General features: G+C 41.7%; 5 protein-coding genes across 5 annotated transcripts; 3 read left to right on the top strand and 2 right to left on the bottom strand.

Moving 5' to 3' along the window:
• Positions 1 to 567: 567 nt before the first annotated feature.
• Positions 568 to 1456, top strand: J4E86_007176 (uncharacterized protein; the record flags this gene model as incomplete). Its single annotated transcript, XM_051447698.1, has 3 exons — positions 568 to 730; positions 856 to 1151; positions 1235 to 1456. 3 exons carry the CDS (start codon positions 568 to 570, stop codon positions 1454 to 1456), a joined length of 681 nt encoding a protein of 226 aa, XP_051301296.1.
• Positions 1457 to 1568: 112 nt separating this feature from the next.
• On the bottom strand, positions 1569 to 1917 carry J4E86_007175 (uncharacterized protein; the record flags this gene model as incomplete). Its single annotated transcript, XM_051447697.1, has 2 exons — positions 1569 to 1720; positions 1890 to 1917. The coding sequence occupies 2 exons, from the start codon at positions 1915 to 1917 to the stop codon at positions 1569 to 1571; spliced, it is 180 nt and encodes a 59-aa protein (XP_051301295.1).
• Positions 1918 to 2476: 559 nt separating this feature from the next.
• Positions 2477 to 3307, top strand: J4E86_007174 (uncharacterized protein; the record flags this gene model as incomplete). Its single annotated transcript, XM_051447696.1, has 1 exon — positions 2477 to 3307. One exon carries the CDS (start codon positions 2477 to 2479, stop codon positions 3305 to 3307), a length of 831 nt encoding a protein of 276 aa, XP_051301294.1.
• A 3115-nt stretch (positions 3308 to 6422) lies between these two features.
• On the bottom strand, positions 6423 to 7775 carry J4E86_007173 (uncharacterized protein; the record flags this gene model as incomplete). Its single annotated transcript, XM_051447695.1, has 1 exon — positions 6423 to 7775. The coding sequence occupies one exon, from the start codon at positions 7773 to 7775 to the stop codon at positions 6423 to 6425; it is 1353 nt and encodes a 450-aa protein (XP_051301293.1).
• Positions 7776 to 10892: 3117 nt separating this feature from the next.
• J4E86_007172 (uncharacterized protein) lies at positions 10893 to 12211 on the top strand (the record flags this gene model as incomplete). The annotated part of the gene is made up of 3 exons (XM_051447694.1): positions 10893 to 11909; positions 11977 to 12081; positions 12194 to 12211. The coding sequence occupies 3 exons, from the start codon at positions 10893 to 10895 to the stop codon at positions 12209 to 12211; spliced, it is 1140 nt and encodes a 379-aa protein (XP_051301292.1).
• Between the last annotated feature and the right edge of the window lie 9653 nt (positions 12212 to 21864).

The raw sequence follows: 21864 nt of genomic DNA, 5'->3' as shown, positions 1-21864 counted from the left end.
CCCAAAGTTTAGCCATGAGAGGCGTCCCATAATCCCCCCTCCGCTTCCGTTCAGCTCGAGGTTGGTTGCGAAGCCGTCAAACCCCGCCAAGACATAAACTTGCTCACTTGAGCACATTATCCTGGGGTCCGTATGCAGGGTCGCAGCTATAGCTCGCGCCACAACATGTTCGCTACAATCATGAGTGGATGCGTGCACACCGGTTCCAGACTCTCTACCTCTGAGTCTCACCTCTAATTGGGTCCTACATCTTTCCCAATGCCGTGGTCGCGGTTAGGCGAGGAAAGGCTTCTTCGTGCTTGCTTGGCAGCGGAACAGAGGCATCTGATTTCCGCTAGCACGACAGGCATGTGGGTAGAATTGCATGCGGAGACTCGCAGAGGAAGGTGTACTGGGAGTTGGGGTGGGTATAAAGGGTTTGGCGGCTGCATGTCAGATGCTGTACGCTGGTTGAGAGAACGGATTCCTTTCACATTCTACATCTTTCTGCTTTCGCATCTCCTCGTCCCTCCCTACTCCGACGACTGAACCTACTTGTAGCATCACCTTCTTGTTGTTACAGCGACCATGTTGTCAACCACCCTCCTCACAGTCGCCGCCCTCGCCGCGGGCGCAAACGCCCACTTCCGTCTCCTCGCACCCACATGGCGCGGTAGCTCCTTCGAAGAACCAGCGAGCCAATGGATCTACCCATGCGCCAACGTGAACGAAACAACAGACATGGCGAACCGTACGCATCCCATTCCTCTTTCTTCTCCCCAACATCCTGCCTACCCATCCCAAACCCCTCCCAAACCCCTCCCATACCTTCAAATTCCCCAATTCCCGCCTTCTAACCCACTAACCCACCCCCAGGAACTCTCTGGCCCCCCACCGGCGGCTCAACCATAATCAACGGCTCGCACACCTCAGCCCTCACCTCCGTGAACCTAGCCCTCGGCAGCAACGCCACGAATTTCAACATCACCCTCTTGGAAATGTTCAACCAAACCGGCGCCGGCGTGTTCTGCATGAAGGAAACCGGGAAAGCGAATCTGGAAGAAGGGTTCAAAGCGGCGGGGTATAGTGGACTGGATGATGAGCGGATTAATGGGTTGATGGCTACCGTGCAGGTTATTCAGTTGGGACATAGTGGGAGTGCTTTGTATAATGTGAGTGAGGATCTTCTTTCTAGTGGTCTGGGGTTGGGGGACGGGGGCGGTTGTAAGGAGTTATGGGGCTAACAGTGATATAGTGCGCGGATATCATGTTCAACGCTACGGCCGAGTTGCTGTCGGATGATCAGTGCCAGAATGGGACGGATGTTAGTGGTGTGGCGATTGCGAATGTGGGTTCTGCGACGGAAGAAGGGGGGGATGCGGCGGCGTCGCCTGCGCCGACTGGTGCGGCGGGGAGACTTAGTCCTGTTGTTGGAAGCGGGATGGTCGCGGTGGTTTTGGCTTGGGCGTTGTTGTAGGAGGTTGGAAGCGATGCGGCTGTGGAGTGTGGATTGGCGGATGACGATACCTATGACTACGTTCGCAATGAACATTACGCTTGTTCTTCAAGTGGATTTAACGTCTTCTTATTCATGCTCCTCCCTCTTCATCTTCATATTCTTCCCCATTCTCCCCCACCTCTTCACCTTCCTCGTCCGGCAGCTCATATTCTTGCGGTACCTCATCCTTCTCTGGAGTTTCAGGTTGCTCTTCTTCCGAGCTAGACTCGCCCTCCGTCATACCTGGATTACCGTCACGCGTCGATCTTTCGCATTGTGTACAGGACTCAGCGTTCTCTTCGTTGGGCCAGCGACACACTTCACATGTCCATTGCGGCATCTTGGTTATGATGCTCGGGTGAAATGAGGTGAAAGTATGGAAGATGCCGTCAGTGACTGCGAGAGTGCGTACGTGTGGGTATCTTGGTGAAGTGGTCCATGCTAGCGAGCTGTTCACTTTCCACTGCACAATGCTCATTGTTAAGGATGCGTGGGTACTACTGTGTGAATGCTTTGGCATTGTTAGTGCGGTACAAAGGGTTTGAGGGTATGTGCACGTCAATGGAATGGAATGGCATGGACACGAACGTGAACTCTAAAGTATGCTGTCGTGTGGTCATGCACGCTGTTGGCATGGTGAAGGCTGTCTCTTCAACCTTTCTAACGACCGACGGGATCGAAGCGCGCCATCACTGGCCTCAACGATTGTTTGAAATGGCGATTAGAGAGATGATTCTGTTTGTTCGTGTGGAATGAGAATGAACATTATCGGACCTCCGCAAGGTCTTGGTAGAAACCTAGAGAAGTGAAACTAGATCATCTGACAGCTGTGAATGCATCAGTTGCTCTTATCACATAATCCCGTCGGTCTCCATCTCTTCTTGAATATAAAGCAGCCTTTACAACTCTACACTCTCTGCCACGAAGCAGTACAACTCACCACTGAGCCTGAACATCTATCTTTTCAACACGCATCATCATCATTTCGAGCACGTGACAATGTCAGAATCTGATGCTCAAGCCTTGAGTCGCATGAACGCATACGTAGTGCCGTCATACATACCAAAAGACGCACCAAGAGGCCCAGCTGCTATGCGAGTGTCCCGTCCAACTCAAAACGAAGCCCATGATGAAATAGATGAATGGTTAGAGTCGGGGCTACAATCGTATACAGAAGAGGGCCAGCGCATGCATGATGCGGCGAACGGCGTCCAGGTACCGAAGCGTTCGACCGCGCTGACGAGCACGGCGCACGTTGTTGGCAGACTTGAAGAGCCCGAAGTTGCTTCACCGCCTCCGGCCTATCCTGAAGAAATTTCCGTGCCACACAACGAGGATCGCGTGGATGTCCCAATCCGCTCACGTGCATCCATGCGGTGTGGTGGGATCGTTCGTCACATCACCATCGGCGGTGACTACAACAACATCCACTTGAACACCGGTACTGGGCAGCAGAACATCGCACGTTACGACTATCGCAGGTATCGAGATGAAGAGACTGTTCAAGAATATCATGATGCTGGGAACGGCGGCGGCGGCGGCGGCGGTGACGAAGGCTACGATGGTGCGAACGAGGGCCGCAACGACCACGAAAATAGTCAAGATGATACCCCAGGATATCGTTCGCCAATAGGCGGCCGAGACGATCGAGATGATTGGGGTGACGATCGCTACGATGGGGAATACGACAGGTACAACGAGCGTCGTGGCCGTGGCAACACGCCTGCACGTGACAGCCGGGCTGGTGCGCGCTACGATGATGACGACGGATACCGAAGTGACGGAGGTTACTATAGCTATAGTGATGAGAGTGAGTACAGTGACTGGTAGGTCGAGGGTAGCGTGCGCATCTCGTTCAAAGAGACTGTAGCGTTGGTCGACGGCGGAAGAGCTGTCCGCCTGCACGATACGCGTAAAAGCTTTAGATGTGCCGAATAAGATTGGTCCATAGTGAGATAATTGGATCGGTAATTATTGTAATGCAAGGCAGATCCACAACAACATGTTGATATCTCTGCCTCTTCCACGAGATGTAGGTTGAGGAGGGAGAAGATTGGGAAGGCACGCTCGTGAGACGACGCCGAAGCAAAGGCCACCCCGCTTACGTAATGTGTCGTCAAGCGTCATTCATGCGCGAGGCATCCTCGCCTGCCTTACCTCTTTCCATCTACAGTCATCGCAGCTTCATTTCCAAACGCCACGTCTACGATGCGCGATACCCACACGGATGTTGCCTTATCATGCCGTGCACTCTGATCGTCGACGAGCTCGGCTCGCGGCCCCGTGGATCCTCATTCGCAGCTTTTCAGTCCCTACGATAGCCTGAGACTATCTGCATTGTTCACCTCAGCCTCTCAGCATTATTGCTTGCAGTCCAGCATGCCACTATCTATACACATGGCACGCCCCGTGATTGTTGCTCTACCGCGACGGTCTGAAAACGAATGAACCACTTGTTTCCACCCACCTACCTGCATGAAGTTTAAATCCTCAGCGGATGCTGGCACTTCAGTCCGGTGCCGTCGGCCTCTCAGACCTTCTCCGTTTATTACTGGAAGGCGATCCTTCGGAGCTACTTTTCCTCTTCTCTCCAGACATTGCTTCACCAGCAATCGAAGTATCGGCCGCCTTCCCAGGATCGACAACTGATTTGGACGTTTTCGGCCGTGCTTTGAAGAAATAAGCAATCGACTTCTTGCCTCCGCGTGGCGAAACTCTGACAGGGGGATTGGGCTTGACTGTGCCTTTGTTATCGTTCGCATCCGGTACCTTTTCCGGTGGTCGCGAAAACTTGATACCATCCGAGGGCTTCCAAAGATTGACTTCTGGGCCATCGTCTTCTCTGGCTCTCGATTCTGGGTTGGGCCCCGAGCCTGACTTCAGCTTCTTGTCGGCATTTACGCCAGTGTCAATTCCCTGAACTATGGAGGATGCAGTCCCTGCATCTGAACCCTGCCCCTGTAAGCGCTCACGTATTGCGCGCGTTAGTTGGCCAGCGTCACCTTTCACCACGGCGTCTTCCGACAGGTCTCGGGATGCATCAGTGTCTACAGACCTTTCCGTACGACCTGTCGAACTGGTGGAGCTCAACCGATCCGGATTCTCTTCGACAATAACCTGCTGCGGTAATGGATCTGCAGTCGTCAACGTGCGCCAAGCTCTTATACGGCTGTCGAGCTTGTGTTGATCGTCTCCGGTGGCCCTGCGGTTCACGGCATCTTTCTCCATGATAATACCGGTATCACAGCTCTGCAGATCGATAGACTCTACGAAGTCAATGCAATTCTTGGGAATTCCGAGTTTGCGAGCTTCCTCATAAGCAGCTAGGTAGTCGGTTCCAGCGGCCTGCAAGCTTTTCTTGTCAAGTATCACGTCTCTGAGAAATCCCTTGTTGAACTCTTCCCTGATGCTGTTGGAGGACCTCGAATCATTTGAGTTTTGTACGGCCTTGAGGTACCTGGCTCCTTCTCGGTCGTAATTATGGCAATAGTTCTCGCATCGATCCCGGGCCCGGATAAGATCTTTATGACGACGTGAAAGTCTCGCTAGAGCACTGAGAACTTCATTATGCGGATCAACAAGTTTTCTCTCGTCAAAGGGCGTCTTTGTTTCTGCTCGAGGAGCACTCGGCCGATCATTGCGCCGCTCCGGCCTCTCTTTCCCACCCTCCTGTTGGCTTACTCGGCCTGCCATCTCCTCCCGATTATCCTGTTTCTGACGAGATGAGCTTCGGGTTCTTTGCCTCGGTAGTGCTCGGGCTATCTTTCGTAGAGGCATATGTGCTTCTGCCCACACTTGCTTCAACAATATCTCTACGTCCAGCCAGCGAGCTTTCAAGCCATCATCATGACTCCTCAACTGACCCTCTACTCGCCTAATTGTTTCTTGGGCTCTATTGCGAGCTCCGAGCGCACCTCGACGATTTGACTCCAAATCTTTGAACTGAACCTGGTCCTTATCTTCAACTTGTTCTTCCCTTCTCAAATGGGCAAGACGCGTTTCGATACCAGCCAAAGCTTTGGTGTGATTGACTTCGTCTACCTGGGCTCGCTCATATTGTTTCTGCCCTGCTTCGTAAGTCTTACGATATATCTCGGCGAATTGAAGCGCGCGTTCTAGCGACGTTGCAAGTTCAGGTGACAGTCGGATAGCCAATTTCGATTCTTCGCCCTCTTTGATCGCTATAATAGCGGCGGACCTACGGGATATGAGTCTCTCTGGGTCATACTCACCCTCTAGCTGCCAGGGTCCAGCCTCAGCTCGAACTGGTGAGGCGTTGTCACCAGTTTGGGATCTTCCAGCAGCACTTGATGTTAGTTCTCCACCACTGGCCTCCGAACTCACACTCGTGTTGCTATCGCCTCCATGCCTGTGGCCTGTTCTCCGTGGGGTTGAAGCAGTTGGGTTCTGACGTACCCGCGATGCGTCACTATTGTAATAGTGATTGATTATGTTATAGACGTTCATTCTGCGTCTGGATTTGTATATATCGCCCTTTTCTCTCCTTCCGGCGGGACGGAAGTCGGCGGTTGAGTTTTTCTTTCGGCCATGACGCGAACTGGTCCTAGCCATGGCTAACGTAATGTGTTTGTTCAATGATTGAGTGGCTGGGGCGATCTTTTGAGACACCTGAAGGCTTATGACGAGGGGAAGGTGTCAAGATGACAGTGGAGTGAGGCTTGCTAACATATCCACAGACAACATTGGACTTGCCGAACGAACAAAGGGCCGTTCCTTTGTTCAGTTCTCCAAAATTGTCCACACAGCCGGGACCACTAACAGAGCCATTGTTGCAAGTTCAGTCATGACGATGCTTGGCTACGATTTACTCAGCTGTTGAGCCTACCGAGCCGTCTTCTTCTACCTGGTCATGCCCTCGTTCTTTGAGAAGTAGTTACCACTACTACATTGACCAAGGTATCGCGCACGCGAACCAGGACCTGTTCTAATCCCAAAAGCGCTCCACAATTTCTTTAGGCAGTGCGCCAATCCTCTCCTTCGTCTCATACACCTTGATATCATCACTGCCCATCGCTACAAGCACCGCAGACCGATGCTTGGTATCCTCCCCGACGGTCTTCCGCAACAGCTGGAGTAGTGTCACAACCTTCTGCAACGCCTCTTGGTTGCCCTTCTCCCACTTCTCGAAACCCTTGAAGCTGTCTGACTTGCTTCCAGCTTGGGTAACTTCCTTGATCCGAAGGTCCTTTTGCCTGTATGTTCCGTCAAAGTGAGCGTTGTGCTTCCCGCCGAGGCAGCAAGTAGGGGTTCTGCCAAACCACATCTGATCGATTGGTCGCGAACTTGCATTGCTCTTCAGCTCCAAAATCTGGTATTGAGGCACCGCCTTACCCTGGACAAGGACGGTCGTCTTCTGTGGACCTCCATGCTGGATGGTCTCAACGTCGTGCTCATTAGGGACAAAGGTAGGAAGAGTACTCGGTGGTGCATCGGGGTCTTGCGGCGACTCAATCGTGGGATCGTATGCGTCGGCCTCATGGCGTACAACTATGGTGAGGCTACCAAGCTTGTATCTGATGAAGCGATGATGGGTTGTTGCTCCGTCGATCTCGGATTCTGTGAGGGCGCTTTCGAAGTTACGACCGTAGGTATTGGTAGCGGACCTGACCTTTGCGTTGCGTACTTTCCTTCCGATAAAGAGAGTGTTCTTCTCTAAATCGAGATCAAGATGAAACGCTTGGAAGGAAGCGTTTTTGACGCACTTCATCAGAGTTAACATCGGAGTGCGGTTGATCACGACATCCACTTCGTTGAAGCGGATATCAGGGTTCATCATCGCGATGGCCTGGAAAGCGGGCTCGTATTTTTGCTGTGGAGCACGATCTGCATGCTCGTCGCTAAAATGGTAGCCAGAGTCGGGCGCAATCTTGAGAGGAAAGTCTCGAGGGTTTGGCCTCTTGAACACTGGCGGCGATCCTGGGACAGAGATCGTGGACTTTGCTTCGTCCATAAAGCTGTAGCTGCAGATCAATGCGTACCCTTCTACTGATGAGATGTCGTCTGAGCTGGGATAGATACCCTCGTAGGTACCCTGCCATACGATCTTGTCTGCGTTGGCATTGGCGTACATGTGTAAGTACCATTCTTCACCCTTGGGCTTCGAGAATGTCTTCAGGTTCAAGTCTATGTACACGCGTTTGCCGCTGGTTCTGTCGATATAGTGCGTCCCATGAATAGTTGACGTTGAGAATACAGGGTTTGATGAAGCTCGAGGGCGTCCGAACGCAGCTGGCGGGGCGGCGGTGTCCATATCTTTCGGGAAAGCGCTTCGGTTCATGCCTCGGGTGGGGGTCGATCGAAGTATTTAGGTGGGTAGTGGGCTTACTTACTGAAGTTTGAGTGAGCAGGTAGATGAGAACAGAGCTTGTAGTATATAAAGACCGTGGGCGAGAATTTACCGCCTAGGCACCAGAGACATTGAGTGTCCATCGAGTTGGCACGGGCACATAGAGTGAATGCCAGACTCATTTGGACCTCGGGAGGCTCTTTGCCTGGATTAGTTCTCAGGAAAGAACGCAAGAGACCTGTAATAAGTATTTTCAGATGACCAAGCGATTGCGAAGGCTGTCGTGGCTATACGTCAGCAAGCAATTAGACTTGAGATCATTGCGAAGTGCTCGGAGATGTTGCAACAGATAACCCAAAAATGTCTGAATGCGTCATAAAACACCACTAACGTCTTGAGCAGCAGCTACTTAGCCCTGTTTTGGTCGCTATCATCGGCGCCTAGAAGTCTTGAAGAAGTCTGTGACTGAACGTCGCTTATACTTGGCAACGACGTCGTGCCTTTGATCGCGGTCCATATTAGCAAAGCGTTGTAGGTCAGTTTGTCGTTGTGATCTTTTAGGATGTCGGTCTTCTTTTGATCGTGAGGCTTGTCTAACTCTATTATCTCGAGTTTTTATCGAGATTTGTGACACCGTTGGACTGTTTTTGGTGCGATTTCGTCTCCTTGTCTTGTGAACTCTGCCGTTCTTGTTATCACTGTCGATAACCAGTTCATCTTTGGTTCTTTTGTGTTGAACAATTGGATCGTTTTGCTCCGAGTGAGGTTCAGTCAGCGCCTTGCTTTTGCTCTCCCATGGTTGAACCTCCTCTGCAAAACCTCTTTCTTCGATTGGGTAAAGGGGCGTTTCAGCTGGAGCGCAGTTCAAGTTCCGTCGTCTCCAAGCCTCCAGTACGTTCATGGGCACTTCCTTCAAAAACATCGCATCTTCTTCGTCAAGTAACAGCATTTCGGTACTTTCCAGCTCCTCGCCACAATCAAAGTCTAACTCCACATCGGGAATCTTCTCACGCCAGGCTCGACCCACCGCTCGACGATAAGCAACTCTGGCTTCTTCCAGCTTTACCTTCTCGTCGCGTAACATGTCCAAAAACGCTGGCTTCACTACGTTGTCTCTGAACTCTGCAGCAACCCCATCCTCCCATGGTGCCCAGCTCGAATAGTGGTGACACATATGCTCAAACCGGGTGCGCGTCTTGCGCAAGGCGTCGGCAGACTCTTTAACGTCATCGCGAAGACGACGAAGGCTTGTGGGTGGCTCGCAGTCGATTCGTCGGGTTATACCTCTCTCATCTCCTTTGGGAAGTCTTGTTTCATCAATTGAATCAGACTCTATAACACGCGCTCGCACCCAGACTGGTAGTAGTAAAGCTCCGACGTTCTCCCATGCGTCTCTGCACGCTTGCTCAGCTAAGTTGCAATCTCCCCATGACTGAGTTTCTGCGTCTAACAGTCGATTTAGATCTACGCGAGTAAGATAAGCCCGGGTAACAAGCGTTCTCCGTTCCTCAAATTGCTCTGGTGTAGGGGCACTCGATAATGCTTCCATCGCTGTATCGAACTTCGCCAGTTCTTCGTCAGATCGTTGCGCATCCTTCACTGCTCGAGCCTTCTTCTCTCCTGTCTCAGCTCCATTCTCATCGATTTTTGTCCAAAGACTTTTATAGTGGCGTTCTGCGCGAAATGATTTACTGATGCACTCCGCCATCTCATGCGACACTGTGATTGCGGGCGTGATATTCTTGCCATCGTTAATGGCTACAAGGCGAGGTGTGCCAGAAGGGAACAGCCTGGCCGCGTCTCGTTCGCCCTTTGTCGACCAGTCCCGGACGGCGAGTATTGTACCGGTTTCCACTGCTTTCTTCCCGAGTTCCTTCGCAGCATCATTTCCACCGCCCCCTGTAGCTCTTGAGTCTAGAGTCTGAGGATTGCGATCTCTCTCACTTGCTCTTGAGTCTAATTCATCACGTAACATATCATCTCTCGAGCTGGGACGGAAAGCTTCGACGGGACTCTTAGTGACTGCTTGAGGATCTTGCTGAGCTGGCCCAGTTGTCGAAAGTATACCGCCCCGCGTACCAATATCTCCGTGTGAGTGCTGGCTCGCTCCAGATTGATGTCTTTCTGCACTGGTAATAGTTGAGCTAGTATGGTAATGATGATGATGGGTGTTATAGATGATGATGCCATGTTTTGCGACATAGCTGTGGATTTGCTCGCCAGTTGGAACAGGCTGCTCAGATGCGGCTGACGGACGGTTCTCCATGCCGCATGTATTTCCTGCCACTTGATGAAGTAAAACCCATGACGAGTTTTGTCCAGTGTCGCAAGTTCTAGGCTTGTAGCTAACAAGGGTTGGATACATGGCCCGATACAAAGACACAAAACTGCTTTTGATGTCTTTGTCCGCTCAATCCTCTTTGTCTATGTAAGCACAGTGACGCCACTTTGATACCAAATGTGCGAAGAAGCTTACGTCAATTAGGCTTGCTCAGTCTGTTGAGCATGTGGTTTGAGATGCAACGACTCCACATATCTTCATCTGTTGCATGGCGGAGTTGATCACCCCGGGGCTGCAATTTGTGTCTTTGCTTAGGACAACACCGCTTCTGCTGGTGTAATGCCACAACTTTAAACCGAAGACCAGGTTCGATTTTCGAGTCTCGACATGTTGCATACATGCTGCTCTTGTGTCAGAGTAGTCTATGTGGATTAAAAGACTGATACGTACATTGTCTGCTCGTTTCGGCGTGAATTGTGGTACTTGATCTTTAGAAAAGGCTTAGAGTGAACTTCAAGCGTAATCTACTTGATAACAGAAGTAGAGTCCGCCCTCTGATTAGCGGCCGCAAGTCGTGATACGCAAAACTTCCAAAGTAAAACGCTCATTGTCTTGGAAGCACCGCAATTCACTTGCACGCGCTTAGGTACGTGCAGAAGGACCTGGGCATAGGACGCAATTCAGGAAGTGCCAATGCTTTCGTAGAACAGCAATTCGCTGACACTATCACTCAACCGCTTTCTCTGATCCGCTCCCAGCCTTTTCATTACAAAACACCCAACCCTTTGCATTCGATACACTTTGCATCCATCAAGCCAACTACAACAATGGAGGATCGTCGGGAAATACTCGAAGAAAGTGACACCAGACCCACAGCGCCCAATAGTCGTTTGGTTCAACATGCGGATGATAAGGACTACCCTGACCGAGGACCTACCGAGGTCTCAGCTAGGAATCCCGACCGTCATGATGCCGATGACGACAACAGAAACCGTACTGCGGACATTGACCCCAGATCGAAGCTTGAAGCGCCACTCGGGACTCATTGGGGCACTACTAGGCCTGCTTCAATTGAAGTCAGAATGGGACTTCAGATAGGATCGCTCATTACAGCACCGATCCCGCAATTTGCCAAAGACCCGAGAGGCAAAGAAAAAACAAAGGATGGTTTCTTCGCGAGCCCACATGGCATGATGCTTGTCAAAAGGTACCCCTTAACAGTGTACAATGTGGATCGAGATAATGCTCGCATGCCAACAAAGTTATACTGTATGCAGCGTCATACCTATGGAAAGAGCGGATTATGGAAAGACGGCCGCTTACGAGATGACCATCATGTCCATGTCAAACTTTTACCTCCGGGCGGAAACATCGCGGACAAAGGCGATGCAGAAAACGATCCTCTGCTTGTTCGAGAACTGTACAACAATAAGTCGATTGCGGATAATGCCTACCTCGAGTTCAAGAGCATCTTCGTCGTTGAACTGGATGAGCATGTCGAGCTAGACGGGCAATTGGAGACGTCCAGCTGGCTTCGCTTGTTCGGAATGCACCTGTCCACTCACATGAACACTGTCCTTCTCCAACTAGAAAGTAGCCCAGGCCGCAAAGAGGAGGCCAAAGAAATTGTCAACGACCTCGCTAAAGCTTTCGCTAAGAAGGCAGGCGGGAAAAACGAAGCAATGCATGCAGGTCGAAGTCAAAACACTACTATCAACGAGACCACAGCGCAGACCCAAGTGGTATATGGTGAGCTGAATGGCCGGGCCAACTCGGCAAGCAGTATCGCTCAGAATCAACTGATTTCCACGCGTGATGGCAATGCCAGCCAACAAACGACCGATGTATATAGTCCCTGGGAGCGCTCAGAGGGTCGCGAACCGCGTCGGCGCAGTAGATCCCCAGGTGCAGAGCTGCAACCATTTCGAGAGCGCGATGACCGTTATGAAGGCAATGACCAGCCACGCTACCAACCTCGCACCTATGAGGACGAGCGTACCAGACGTGCGCAAGGAGGTGACTGGCCACACAGCCGTGACAGAGGGGAGCGTCACACGGTACGGGAGTCAAGACATGGTGAACGGGACCATCGATCTGACCGTGATACGGATCCTATGCCTCTTAACAGATACTATGCGGACAGTGAGGGTCGTAGAAGCGATCGCCGGTATGATTCGCCGGGTGGTAGGGAACAAGGTCGTGGCGGTAGGCCTGGCGCTTGGGGACGTGGTACACAGATGGGTAGAGGCCGGGGAGGAAGAGGCGGAAGAGGGGGATGAGCTCACTACCACCGATACGTCGCAAAGGACTTGGCATGTGCCCGTGCCATCAAAAACGAGTAGATACATAAGATACGCGTCGGATTGCGCGACGGATCTCTTGGGTCGTGCGAATGTCAAATGTGTAAAACTGGTCCTTCTTAATTTTTTATTGTCGTTACTTACTGGGGTAACAAAGCGGTTTTGAATGGAGGCGTTGCACTGAGATGGAGCACGAACAAAGGACGGCGTCGCGACGCGTCATAGATCGAAGAACGCGCTACCTAGGTATCCTCATAAACCAGACCTCGGCGCAACCCTCAAAGCACTATGAGCCAATCTGAACACATGCGTCTCTGGATCACTGGGACAGCTCTATGGCGATGGTTACGAACACTTGTATAGTCTGCTGAGTTCCTGAGACATTGCGGTGTTGAAGGCTGACACGCTCTGGAGCTTTGCCGTGTACGGCTGAGCCGCGGCGCTTGGGCCATGTCCCCGAGGCCGGAGGTTAACGGCGTGTACTACTATTCTTGTTTACGCACTTATCTTATAATAATCTAATTATAATAACTTTAGAAAGTATATTAAGTAGTTAGATTTATAATAACTATAATTTACTAATAAAGTTTAAGCTAGTATATCTATATATATATCTATAGTATAGTAATAAGTTTTTAAAATAACTTTAAAATAAGATAGCTTATACTATAAAACTATAGTTAAAGTTTAAGTATATAAAGTACTATTATTATTCTTTATTATATTATACTATCTTTATCTAAACTTTTTATTAATATATCTACTTAGCTTAAAATTTTAGTTTAAGTTTTTAGCTAAAAGTAAATATATTTATTACTACTACTAAAATAGTACTTTAGTAGCTAGTTACTAAAAGTAATAAAAATTATTATAAAAACGAAAGTACTTATTAAAAAATATAATAATACTAAAGTATATAATAATAGCTATATAATTAAGCTATTTAAATTATATTACTAAGAAGTATAAAGATTATCTAAAGATAACCTAAGAGTTAGTTCTTAAAGAGTAAGTAAGTAAGATAAAATAGATAGGTATACTAGTATAATTAGAAGATTAATATAATAGTATAAGAGTGTAATAGTATATTTAGTAAAATAATATAATATTATAAGAAGTTAAGTGTTAGGTTCTAGCTCTAAAGAGCTAGAGCTAACTTAGCACTAGCTATAAATACCTTAGAATCGCTATTATAGCTTAGTAGCAATTTATCTCTAGTCTTATTAGAATAATATACCTAATTATAGTCTAATATTATATATTTAGTATTTAACTAACTCTATTATTTAATATTTAAATTACTTATCTCTATAATACTCTTATATACGTAGTTTAGATATAATAAGCTCTAAAGTAAATCTCTCTAGTATAATATAATATAGCAGTAAGTAGGCTATATTATCTTTACGCGCGATAGATAATAACTAGAAAGAATTAGCTTCTCTATCTTTAGAGGTAGTAATACTACTCTCTAAGAAACTTATAAATCTATTAGAGGCCTCTTTAGGTATTACTAACTTAGTCTTAACTATTAAGAGTAGAAACGCGCTAATTAGGCTTATTATAAAGCTAACTATACTCTTATAGTCTACTACTATTAAAGGTAAGAATAAATAGACTACGCTAATCTATAAACTTAAAGAGTTATATAAATAGAAGTAGCTAGAGCGCACTTATTAAGATATAGCCTATCTTAGAGAATTAAAGCGCAAAGTACTTATAGGTAACTACTTAGCTCTTAAAAAGAATACTAACTACTACTCTTTAACTCTAAGAGGTAAGTTCTAATTAAACTTAGAAGCTCTACGTCTAAAGAATCTAGAGATATTTACTATGCGTAACTACTTATAGTATAACTACTAGATGCGCGATTATAAGGCTATTTTTAGAAGAGCGCTCTCTACCTTCTCTTTAGGTATCTAAAAAGTAGACTTTACTATTAGGTTTCTTAACAAAACTACTTATTCTACTTAGAACACCTATTTCTAGAACTATATAAGGCTTAAAGCGTCTTAGACGCCTATCTAGAAGAAACTTAAAGTAGTTATACTTAACACGCTTAGCTCTAAGTTATTATAGCGCCTTATAGCTTATAATAGGCTTAAGTAGGCTAAATAGAAGCTAAATTAGAATCTTAACTCTCTTTTAGCCTATCTTAATATGCTTTAGAGTAAACTAAGAGACTATCTAGAAGAGTAGCGTTATATAGACTTTATAAGCGCTCTTTTTTCTAATATTTAGAAAGAACTTCTACTTTAGAACTAGAAAGACTATAACACTATCTCTAAGCTTAATACCTTAGCTTATTACTACTAGAGTAAGATAAAGCGCACTACTATACTTCTAGAGTATCTAGCTTATAGAAAGAAATCTTATAGCTATTAGATATAAGATTTCTTTTTAGAGTCTTCTTAGACTTAGAAAAAAGCTAAGAAGTCTAGTTTAGCTAAATCTAACTTAAAACTAGCTAAATAGAACTAAAATAGTCTAAAAGACTCTAATATAGCCTATTAGAGGTGTAATAAGACTAGATACTTCTAAAGAGACTATCTAAAGTCTAAGAAAGACTCTAAGAGCTTATTAAGTTAAAGATTAAGAAAAGGTAGTAGATAGAGAAGCTAGAGTCTTTCTTAGCTATCTATATTACTCTAGACCTAGTATCTTAGAACTTAGAACTTCTTTATAATACGCTTTACTCTAAACTAGTAAAGCTACTTATAGTAAAAGTATTACTTAGCTAGTTAGAGCTTATTAAGGCTCTATTAGATAGAGGTTCTTAGTTAAACTTTATTTTAGCGTTACTTACTATAGAGTAAAGCTTATTAGTTTACTCTCTATCTAAGCTATTAGTAGATAGAGTAAATAGTAAAGAATTAAAGATTTATAGTACTACTATAGTAACTATAAAAGTAGTAGATTCTTATAGAAAATAAGAGATCTAAAACGTTTTATATATTATTATAGAGGTCTATAAGTATTAGATATACTTAGATCTACTCTAGATAGACGCGTATTATCTAAAGATTAGCTACTCTATCTAGAGAATACTTTTTTAAGATCTTAAGTCTAAAAATAGAACTATCTATAGAAAGATTATACTAGAGAAGGCTAAGAAGTTTAAGAAGACTATGCGCGATTCTATATTAGATATATATAGCTATCTTATAGTCTTAGCGCTCTAGTCTAGTCTAAAAGAGGCTAAAGAGAATAGATTGCCTCTATAATATGCTAAGTTTGCCTATTTAGAGTTAGAAGATAACTTAAGAGCTCTTACTAACTATAGTCTATAAGACTTAGCTATTAACTTACTATCTAAGACTATAGCGCTCTACTAGCTATTATATAACCTCTTTAGAATAGAGTTAGAACTCTTATATAAGTATTTAGATAAATACTTAGCGTAAGAGTAGATTAGGTATAGTAAGTTCTTAGTAGAGACGCCTATACTCTTTACTAAGAAGAAAGATAGTAGTATAAAGCTATACGTTAACTATTAGAGCCTTAATAAGGTTACTATTAAGAATTAGCACTCTTTACTACTTATTATAGAGTCTCTAGAAAGACTAGCTAGCGCTAAGTTCTATACTAAACTAGATATAAAAGAGGCTTACTATAGAGTATATATTAAGAAAGGTATTAAGTAGAAAACTACTTTCTACACTAGATATAGTAGTTTTAAGTATACTATAATGTCTTTTAGCTTTATAAATACGCCTATATAGTTCTAGGCTTATATCTATTAAGTCTTAGTAGAATTAATTAATGTAACCTATATTATATACTTAGATAATATTCTTATTTTCTCTAATAATAAAGAGAAGTATAAGAGCTATATTAGAGAAGTTTTACGTAGATTGCGCGATATAAAGCTGTTTCTAAAGCTTCTAAAGTACGAGTAGTATATCTAGCGCACTAAGTACCTTAGGTACGTAGTTTCTTCTAAGAGAATCTAAATTAATAAGAATAAAATTAAGACGATCTAGAAATAGCCTAAGCCGCGCATAGTGCGCAAGATTTAGATATTTATTAGCTTTATAAACTACTATAAGTAGTTTATTACTAGATTTTTCTAACTTACTCTATCTTTAACTAAACTAATCTAGAAGAGGCTAGAAGTAGCTAAGAGTAGCTGCGCCTAGTAGAGAGAGAAGAGTTAGGTCTTTAATCTTAATAAGGAAGCTAAAGAGGCCTTTTAGAAGCTAAAAGACTCTTTCTTAAGTATTTCTATCTTAACTTATTTTAAGCAAGATAGAAAGACTAAGGCTAAGGTAGACGCCTTAGGTAGCGCAATTATAGGTATATTAAGCTAATATATGCTAAATAGAGCTAGAGAGTACTACTAGCGTCTAGTTAACTTCTTCTTACGTAAGCTTATTATAGCAGAATATAATTATAATACGTATAACTAGAAGCTACTTACGATAGTTAAAAGCCTAGAGTATTAGCGCTAATACTTAGAGAGTATATACTTTAACCTCTATACTAACTATTAGAATCTAAAATAGTTTATAAAGACTAAGACCTTTAACTACTAATAAGTTAGGTCTTATATTATACTATCTAGGTTTAATTTTAATATCTATTATAAGGTAGAGTCTATAAACTCTATAGATAGGCTATCTTACTACTCTAACTATATAGTAGAAGCTTAGAAATCTACCTAGAAGTATAATAAAGCTTTTGTTTAGCTTATAAGAGATCTTATAACTAATAGTAATAAAACTTTTCTTTTAGTAGCTATAGTATAGACTTATTCTACTAAGCGTACTAAAGAATAATAAGATTTTACTAAAAGTCTTAAAAGCTTTAACTAGGCTAGTAGATATACTATACTAGAGCTCTAGACTCTAGAGAAGCGCAATAAGATAGATTACGCCTTCTTAGATACTTTAGATAAGTCTAAGTCTAAAGATAACTAATCTAGTCTAGATAGAGCTAAAATATGCTATTATATAGTAAGAACGCTAGTAACTACTAAAGAGAAGTTATAAGCTCTCTAAGAATATTATAATAATCTTCTTATAAGTTACTTTAGAGTAAAACGTACTTTAGAAAAGCTATAGAGGTGTTATTTTTAGAAAAGTATATATAAGAATATAGAGTAATACTATAAGAATTGCTTTATATATAGAAAGTCTACTTCTATAAGGTATAGGCCTTATAGCCTACTATAGCCTCTTCTAATACCTAATTACTCTTAGAAGAAGGTAATAATAGATTTTATTATAGAACTACTACCTAGCACTATTTCTAGTATAAAGTATAACGCTATACTAGTTATTATAGATAGATTAACTAAAATAGCCTATTATATACTAGTATAAGCTAATTAGAATAGTACTAACCTAGTATAGACCTAGATACGCGAAGTTATTTAACTTTATAGCGTACTAAAGCGCATTATTTTAGACTAAGGCTCTCTAATAAACTCTAAATATTAGAATACTTTTCTTTACTACTTTAATGCTAGAAGAGTTCTTACTTCTACTTTCTATCTCTAGACTAATAGCTAGACTAAAAGGTAGAACTAGACTCTAGAGTAATATCTTTACTACTATTACTTTCTAGAATAGAATAATTAGGCGCGCTAGATATCTATTAGAGAGTTTACGTATAATAATAGTATCTACTCTACTACTAGAGTTACTCTCTTCTAGGCCTACTATAGAAAGCACTCTTATAGAGTAGATTAGCTTAATTTAGCTCTTAGTAAGAGAGAAAGCTCTATAAAGGCTAGCTTTACTAAATAAGTAATTAAACTATAGTAAGAGTACTATAGAAAGATTAAAGTAGTAAATACTTACTAGAAAAAGTACGCTAATAAGTATTACGCGCTAATACTCTTTAAGATAGAAAACTAAGTCTTAGTCTCTAACTAATATATTAGAAGTACTTATCTAAAGAAAAAGCTAGATTAGAAGTTTTTTAGACCTAGAAAGATTATAGACTAGATTAGCCTCTTAGCCTTCTAAGTTAACTTTCTAAAGCTTAATAGCGTCTATCTAGTATTCTATATATTGCTTTTAGAGTCTTTTAACTTAAAAGGTACTATTCTATACTCTAAAGCGCCTAAATAGAATACTTTAAGAGAGTTTAGTAATAATATATATAAAGTAGAACGCCTTATTAATAGACAGCGTAATAAAGATAACTAATAGAAATACCTAATTAAATAGATTAAGTATCTAGAGAAAGAAAACTTATAGAAACTAGGTCTAAATATCTTAGCTAATACGCTATAGAAGTTTTAAAATAAAAAAAGTATTTAGTAGCGTAGAAAGTCTTTAAAGGCTCTATCTATAAAGTAACGCTATAGATAGCTTTATAAAGAGAGAAGATAAGTTATATTAAGCTATAATAGGCTATTCTAGTGTAAACTAGAGTATACTTTTATCTTTTTTCTCTATATAGAGTTTTTTAGAGTATTTAATAGTGCCTTAGACTAGAATAGCTTATAACTATCTAAAGAGGTCTATCTAGAACTACTATACTCTAACTTACTTTCTAGCATAAGAATTATTAATATTTAGGCCTTATAATTAGTTTTAAATAATTTATTATACTTTAGATAAATTTATATAGATAAATAACTTTAATTATAGATATAGATCTTTTTATATTATAAGAATAGATCTACTTTAGAGTATTACTTAGAACTAGAATAAGCCTTAATAGCCTATATAGAGCTAAAAGAGGTTAGTCTTAGTTAATATCTCTTAGTTCTAGTTAATTCTGTATAAACTCTACTAAACTATACTTAAATATACTAGAAGATCTTATATTACTCTAGAGTAGGCTAAAATAAGCTATAAAGAACTATTAGAGGTTATCTAAGAGTAACTTAGAGAACACTAGCTCTAAAGCGCTTAATCTTAGCTTTCTTAGCCTTAATATTCTTTCTAAGTAGACTCTTCTTAGATAAAGAATCTCTACCTCTTAGTAAAGTAGTAAGCTTCTTCTTAAGACTTTAGATAGCCTTCTTTAGAGTATTAACTTCTAGAATAATAGCCTACTAGGTAGGCTTTAAGGCTAGACGCTATAGAATAGATTAGTATAGACTAAAATAGGCTAGAATAGGCTAAATAGAGATAAGAGAGAGTAAAGTAACTACTAATAATTTATAATAAGCTAATTAGAGTTAAAAGAGTCTAGAAGAAGGTATTTAGAGACTTACTAATTGCTTAAATAGTAATCTACTATTAAGCGCACTAGTAATCTTAGTAGCTCTCTTCTTAGACGCGCGATTAGTACTATTAGTAAAGCTAGTAACTATAGCCTTAGCTTTAGTCTTATTATTAGAACACACGCTAGACTTAGTAGTAGCTTAGCTATAAAGTGCGCTAGAGTAAAATTATATATAATCTTAGTTTAGAGAGTAGTTTCTGCTAAAGTTAGTTAAAAGAGTCTAGAAGAGGTTATTTTAGGCCTATATAGCTCGTTTTAGTTCTATATAGACTTTACTAAGCCTAGAGAGAATAAAAAAGCCTATAAGAAGCTAGATTAGGCTAAAATAGACTAATATAGAGTAAAACTTACTAAATAATATTATTCTAAATTCTCTTACACGCGTCTACTAAGTCTATCTTTAAAACGCGTAGATTACTATAATTAAAGTCTACTATAGGTAGTATATTAACTACTAAAGTATTGCTAGAGACTTTAGAGTGTAGAATAATAGAGTTTTTACTAGAGAGCTTCTAGTTAGCTAATAACTAATAGATAAGTTTATAGATAGTCTCTAGGTTAATTAGGTCTTCTAGAGGCTATATTAGTTAGTATTAGTTTAAAACAGCTTAAAATAGGCCTAAATACACTAAAACTACTTATTCTAGAGCTATTCGCTACTATTTAGCCTTATAGAGGCTAATAGAGAGTAATAGAGGCTAGAAGAGAGTAGAGAGAGAACTTATAGCAAAGTACTGCTTATTTATAATCTAGTAGTAGCCGTATTATATAGTTTAGGTAATATTATCTCTAGACTTAGCGCTAGTAACTTTCTTAATTATACTAGTAAAAACAGCGCGTTTCTTCTTAGTATTAAGAACTAGAAAGGTATAGCTATAGTAGTTAAATATATAAGGCTTATTAAGCTTCTATAACTATAAATAGCTAGTATATAGCGTAAAAGTAATCTTAAAGAGCTTAAGAACGTAGAAGTAGCTTATAGAGATCTTATAGTTAATAGTTATAGCTAAGTTAAGGCGTAAAAAGCTATTATAGATTAAAATAGAGTAATATAAGGCGTTATAGGTAATTATAGACAAAAAGTAGGTAGATTAATATAAATTACGCTTAGATAGTCTTAGGTAGGGTTCTAGAGGCTAGTTAGTAGTAGTTTAGTATTATTTATGCTAAAAGTTTCTAATTTAGACTAAACTATTCTATCGCGCTCTAAAATAGGCTATAATAGATTGCTTTAGATTTTCTTAGAATTCTAGAAATAATAGATAAAAGAGGCTAGTACTTATAAGTATAGAGCGTTTAGAGGCTAGAGAATAGAAAAGAGAGATCTAACTAGCTAGAAATACCTAGAGCGTATAAGCCTACGCTAGCTCTACTAGCGTAGGCAGTAGCTTTATACGCGTCTATACGTAATTTCCTGCAGCTACTATTTTTTATATTAGATTTCTACCTCTTCTATAGACGTAATACGCCTATACCTACTTACTATAGACTATCTTAAGCTATTTTAGCCTATTATAGGCTGTAGTTACCTTATCTAGCTTATTAGTTAAGCTTAGAAGTAGATTAAAGGTAATCTACTCTAAGAGAGAGAATAATATTAGGTTCTAGCTCTAAAGAGCTAGAGCTAACTTAGCACTAGCTATAAATATCTTAGAATTACTATCGTAGCTTAGTAGTAATTTATCTCTAGTCTTATTAGAATAATACACCTAATTATAGTCTAATATCGTGTATCTAGTATTTAACTAACTCTATTATTTAATATTAAGAAAGAAGTATAATTTTTAGATTAAATACTAAAGTTTTATATAAAGTTATATATACTAAGCTATAAGAGTTTAGTATCTAAGCTATATACTTAATAAGAGTTATACTTATAAATAAGTATATAAGTAATTATAGATAAGTAATAATATATTCTACTAGTTATTAGTCTAACTACTTACGCTTATTAATAAGCACTCTATATAAATCTAGCGTTACTCTACTTATAAATAAGTAGTTACGTAACTTATAGCGTAGTTCTATACTATAATTCTATAACTATACTATATAATCTTTTAAAGTAATAACGCTAACCTCTAGGTATCTTCTAAGTTAGATTATAATAAAAAGTTAGTTTAAGTAATTATAGTAGATCGAACCCGCGACTCTACCTAATCGGGCCTAGCGCCGATTAAGCGAGAAATATTAAATGTTCGCTCGCTTCTATATATAGACCTATACGCAGAATCTTACTTATTAAACTTAACTGTATTACTTCTCTATAGTAATATAGATAATAATAATACTTAGAGTGCTAACGTAGGTGCAT

Source organism: Alternaria arbusti (genome assembly GCF_024043155.1).
Source record: "Alternaria arbusti strain BMP 1465 chromosome Unknown scaffold_9, whole genome shotgun sequence".
Taxonomy (NCBI): domain Eukaryota; kingdom Fungi; phylum Ascomycota; class Dothideomycetes; order Pleosporales; family Pleosporaceae; genus Alternaria; species Alternaria arbusti.
This window is presented reverse-complemented; position numbering and strand designations above follow the sequence as displayed.